This window comes from Sinocyclocheilus rhinocerous, unplaced genomic scaffold (assembly GCF_001515625.1).
Source record: "Sinocyclocheilus rhinocerous isolate Xijiao unplaced genomic scaffold, SAMN03320098_v1.1 scaffold263, whole genome shotgun sequence".
In the NCBI taxonomy this organism is placed as follows: domain Eukaryota; kingdom Metazoa; phylum Chordata; class Actinopteri; order Cypriniformes; family Cyprinidae; genus Sinocyclocheilus; species Sinocyclocheilus rhinocerous.
In genome coordinates, this window is record NW_015645086.1 from 2,695,383 (window position 1) to 2,699,238 (window position 3,856).

The window sequence follows — 3,856 nt, forward strand, 5'->3', positions numbered from 1 at the left end:
TTTAAACATCTGCGTTTAGCTTCAAATGGTGTCTTTGACGACAGTATTATATAAAAATTATTTGCATTCCGATTCTGACATCCAAAAGCACAACAATACATTTTTCTCTTATTCCATGGATTTTACCCGTTTCCCTCCACTTGTTCCCAGTGTTTTTCTGCCACCACAATGCACACGCAGCTGCAAGTGATGTAACTGTGACGTCTACTCCAAATTGCTCTATAGTGACAACATGAAGTCTATATTTAATAAATTGTTGAGATTGCTAGATATTAGTTCAACATTACGCATACAGTTTTCACGTTTTCGTTTAAATATAATACACTTTTTTTTTAAATGATATAAAATACAAAATACACTACTGTTTTGTGAACATGACTACATTTAGTAAATACTGGATTTTCATCAAAGAATCCTGAAAAAAAGTATCACGGTTTCCACAAATATATTAGGCAGCAGAACAGTTTTCAACATTGATAATAATATTTCTTGAGCAGCAAATCAGCATATTAGAATGATTTCTGAAGGATCATGTGACACTGAAGACTGAAGTAATGCTGAAAATTCAGGTTTACATCAGGAATAAATTACAATTTACTATATATTACAGTAGGAAAGAGTTATTTTAAATTGCAATAATATTTCACAATATTACTGTATTTTTAATCAAATAAATGCAGCCTTGGTGAGCATTAGATACTTATTTTAAAAAGAAACCTTAAAAATTTTACTGACCTCAAATTTTGAACTGTAGTTTTCATATATATATAAAATACTTGAATAATTGGTTTCATTTTGTACTTTCTGATGGGAGTCCTGATGGGTGCTGGACGAAATGATGAATGACAGCAGCATTTCTAATGTAGCATTCCTCCAATCTTTGAATCATTTGCTGATTATTTTAAAAACACTTATTCATTTGAGATTGAAACAACCCTACTTCATGTTGCCCTGCTTTGACTTCTCTTAAGACCTGTTACTCGCTGTAATGTATGTCCTTTGTCCAAATCCATTGTCAAAGTTTTCTGTTTGTTCTCACTGAAGTTTTATCAGTATTGACACGTTTACACATGGTGTCACATGCAAACACAAAAATCACACACTAAGCAGAATGACTACCCTCTTTTTACACCTCAGCGTGAAGCTGCCATCTCCCCAGCTTGAACTTTCTAATTAACTTCTGTTCCCTTTTGTGTGTGTGCAGGAGAACCACTGCTTACGGATCAAGATCCTGGGGGATTGTTACTACTGTGTGTCAGGGTTACCTGAGCCCAGAGCGGACCACGCTCACTGCTGCGTGGAAATGGGGGTGGACATGATTGAAGCCATTTCGTAAGTCTCTCTTAGTCGTCAGTTCTTCGGAACATCAACCTTGTGAGATTTATTTCATATGAACAGTTGTGAGGTTAAATTATCTCATTTTTGATAGTGATCTGTGAATTTAATGTTGGATATTAAATGTTTTATGTCTATTTGTTTATAAGGGATTTGCGAACAAAATGTATACAGATTTGTATGGTAACAAATATTATTTTTATATTAAAGTCAAAGAGAGACCCCGACAGTTGGGGAAAATTACCAGGTGTTTTTATTATTTAATGTAATTATTAATATTATTTTATAATAGTTAGTTTAATAATAACTATTTATAATTCATTCCACGAATTAGATGCAAATTTATAGATATATATTGCAGCCAGTGTTGTTATTGGTATTTCAATGTATGTCAATTGAAATAAAGCAAAACTAAAATATTAATATTAGATAATAAACTTAAACAAAACTTAAACAAATATGAGAAATTCTGCGTCAGCCAACTAACTGAAATAACTAAAAAAATAAGTGAAATAAGTTGAAGTACTAAAATTTCTAAAAATAAAATTTAATTTAAAATAAAATAAATAAAAATGACAAAAGCACATAAAAATATAGCTGTAAGCAGCGATTACCGGGGTTCCAGCTCTTTAGGTATTTAAGCACACAAGGAAAAAGACATTACATATTATTTAGCAAGCCTGTAACCACCTAAATCAATAATTAAAAAAGCATTTTTGTCAAATCCAGGTGATTTACCATAGAAATATGATATTTTTATAACGTTTATGACTGTTATAGCGCCAGCTGTGGTCCGATCTCCCTGAAACTTTGCATGCTTGTTTAGAATCACCTGTTCGCATGTGCTCAGCGGGTTTCGTGAAGTTTTGAGTTTTCGTTGAGACTTTATAGGCTTTTGGGTATATTTGGATAGGCCCCTTTTCTAAAGGACCCCATTATAGCTTCCCAAAGGGTAAATTTCGACATGTTTTTGATAATTATTGACCTAGAGAGTCCAGAGAATTGCACTGCAGTGGTTTTTTCCAGATTGAGCGAAAAACCTAGGACTAGTTCGCAAAAGTAGGTTTTTCACATCTTCTCAATCCTTTAAAAAATGGTTTGATTGCCAGCAGTGGTTCTAGAGGCAAAGTTGTTCGGAACGAAGAGATCTATCATACGATATGAATATCACGTGTATGTGCGGAAAACCGTGCAATGTACAATCTTTTATGCCCTCAAAAAATGCAATACCGCCCCCCCAGGGGCTGATTTCTTTCAAATTTCTCACTGACCATTGGGGCCGTGAGTCAAACAGGCCCATCGAGTTTCGTTCCGATCGGCCTCTGTTAACCTTGTCTAATAGGTGCTCAAACTTCGTCGGCCAATGGGGGTGTTTTTTTGAGATACGCAAATGTCCCCATAGTCACTTGTGGCACTTTGGACCAAGACTTTTCATGTTGATAGGACAAATGGTTGCCTATTTATAGCCATTTTTTCCCCTCTTACAGCACCACCAAGTGGCAAATCTCCACGATTTTTTCCCCTGTGACCTCAGCTTGAGCTCTTACATAAGTGTTCCAAATTTCGTCAGGCTCATGATCGAATCCGGTTTAGGAGTTATGAGCGATTTTGTACTTTTGATCGCTGTAGCGCCCCCATCAGGCCGATTGGGGTGAGCCTCGGTCACGTTGTAGGCAGTGTGAGTACTACTATCCCTCCAAGTTTCAAGTCTCTACGACTTACGGTTTGGTCTGCATAATCAGTTTTACGTGGAAATCGCTCATCCGTGACCATTCTAACAATTACAATAGGGTTTCAGCACTACGCGCTTGAACCCCTAATTAAATTACTAAAACAAACCAAATGTAAAATCAAAAACTGCTAATAAAAGCTAATATGGACTACTAGTATGTAAAAATAATACTAAAATAACACTGATTGCAGCTTGTGATTTAACATGTTTGTGTTTGTGTCAGATTGGTGCGAGAGGTCACAGGGGTCAATGTAAACATGCGGGTCGGTATCCACAGTGGTCGCGTGCACTGTGGAGTTCTTGGATTGAGAAAGTGGCAATTCGACGTGTGGTCCAACGACGTCACGCTGGCCAACCACATGGAGGCTGGAGGCAAAGCCGGGTGAGAGTCAGACATATAAACACAGCACAGTACACATAGCACTGGGCAGACCGTTTAGTAAATGTACCATTAATGTAACATTAACATTGTTGACACAGCTGAACCTGATTTTATTCCTCAGGAGGATCCATATCACTAAAGCTACTCTGCAGTACCTGAATGGAGACTATGAGGTGGAGCCAGGTTTTGGAGGGGAGAGGAATGCCTATTTGAAAGAGAACAGCATTGAGACCTTTCTAGTGTTGGGCTGCAGTCAAAAGCGGGTTAGACACGTCATTTTGTGCTGAGTTCATGCAACAAAATTTTTAAGATGATTGCGCTATAACCTTTACCATCTTCAAATGTCACCAACAAGCAACATCTCTGCTATAAATATATATATATATATATATATATTAGGGATGTGC

At 36.6% G+C, this 3,856-nt stretch overlaps 1 protein-coding gene across 1 annotated transcript in view; it reads left to right on the forward strand.

Annotated features, from left to right (window-relative positions):
* The window catches only part of LOC107705664 (adenylate cyclase type 6-like), a 60,392-nt gene that overhangs the window by 45,403 nt on the left and 11,133 nt on the right, over positions 1-3,856 (forward strand). The window contains exons 7-9 of the mRNA XM_016509054.1: positions 1,205-1,332; positions 3,291-3,449; positions 3,571-3,712. Of these exons, the coding sequence (XP_016364540.1) occupies positions 1,205-1,332; positions 3,291-3,449; positions 3,571-3,712 (429 nt within the window). The remainder of the gene's footprint in view (positions 1-1,204; positions 1,333-3,290; positions 3,450-3,570; positions 3,713-3,856) is intronic.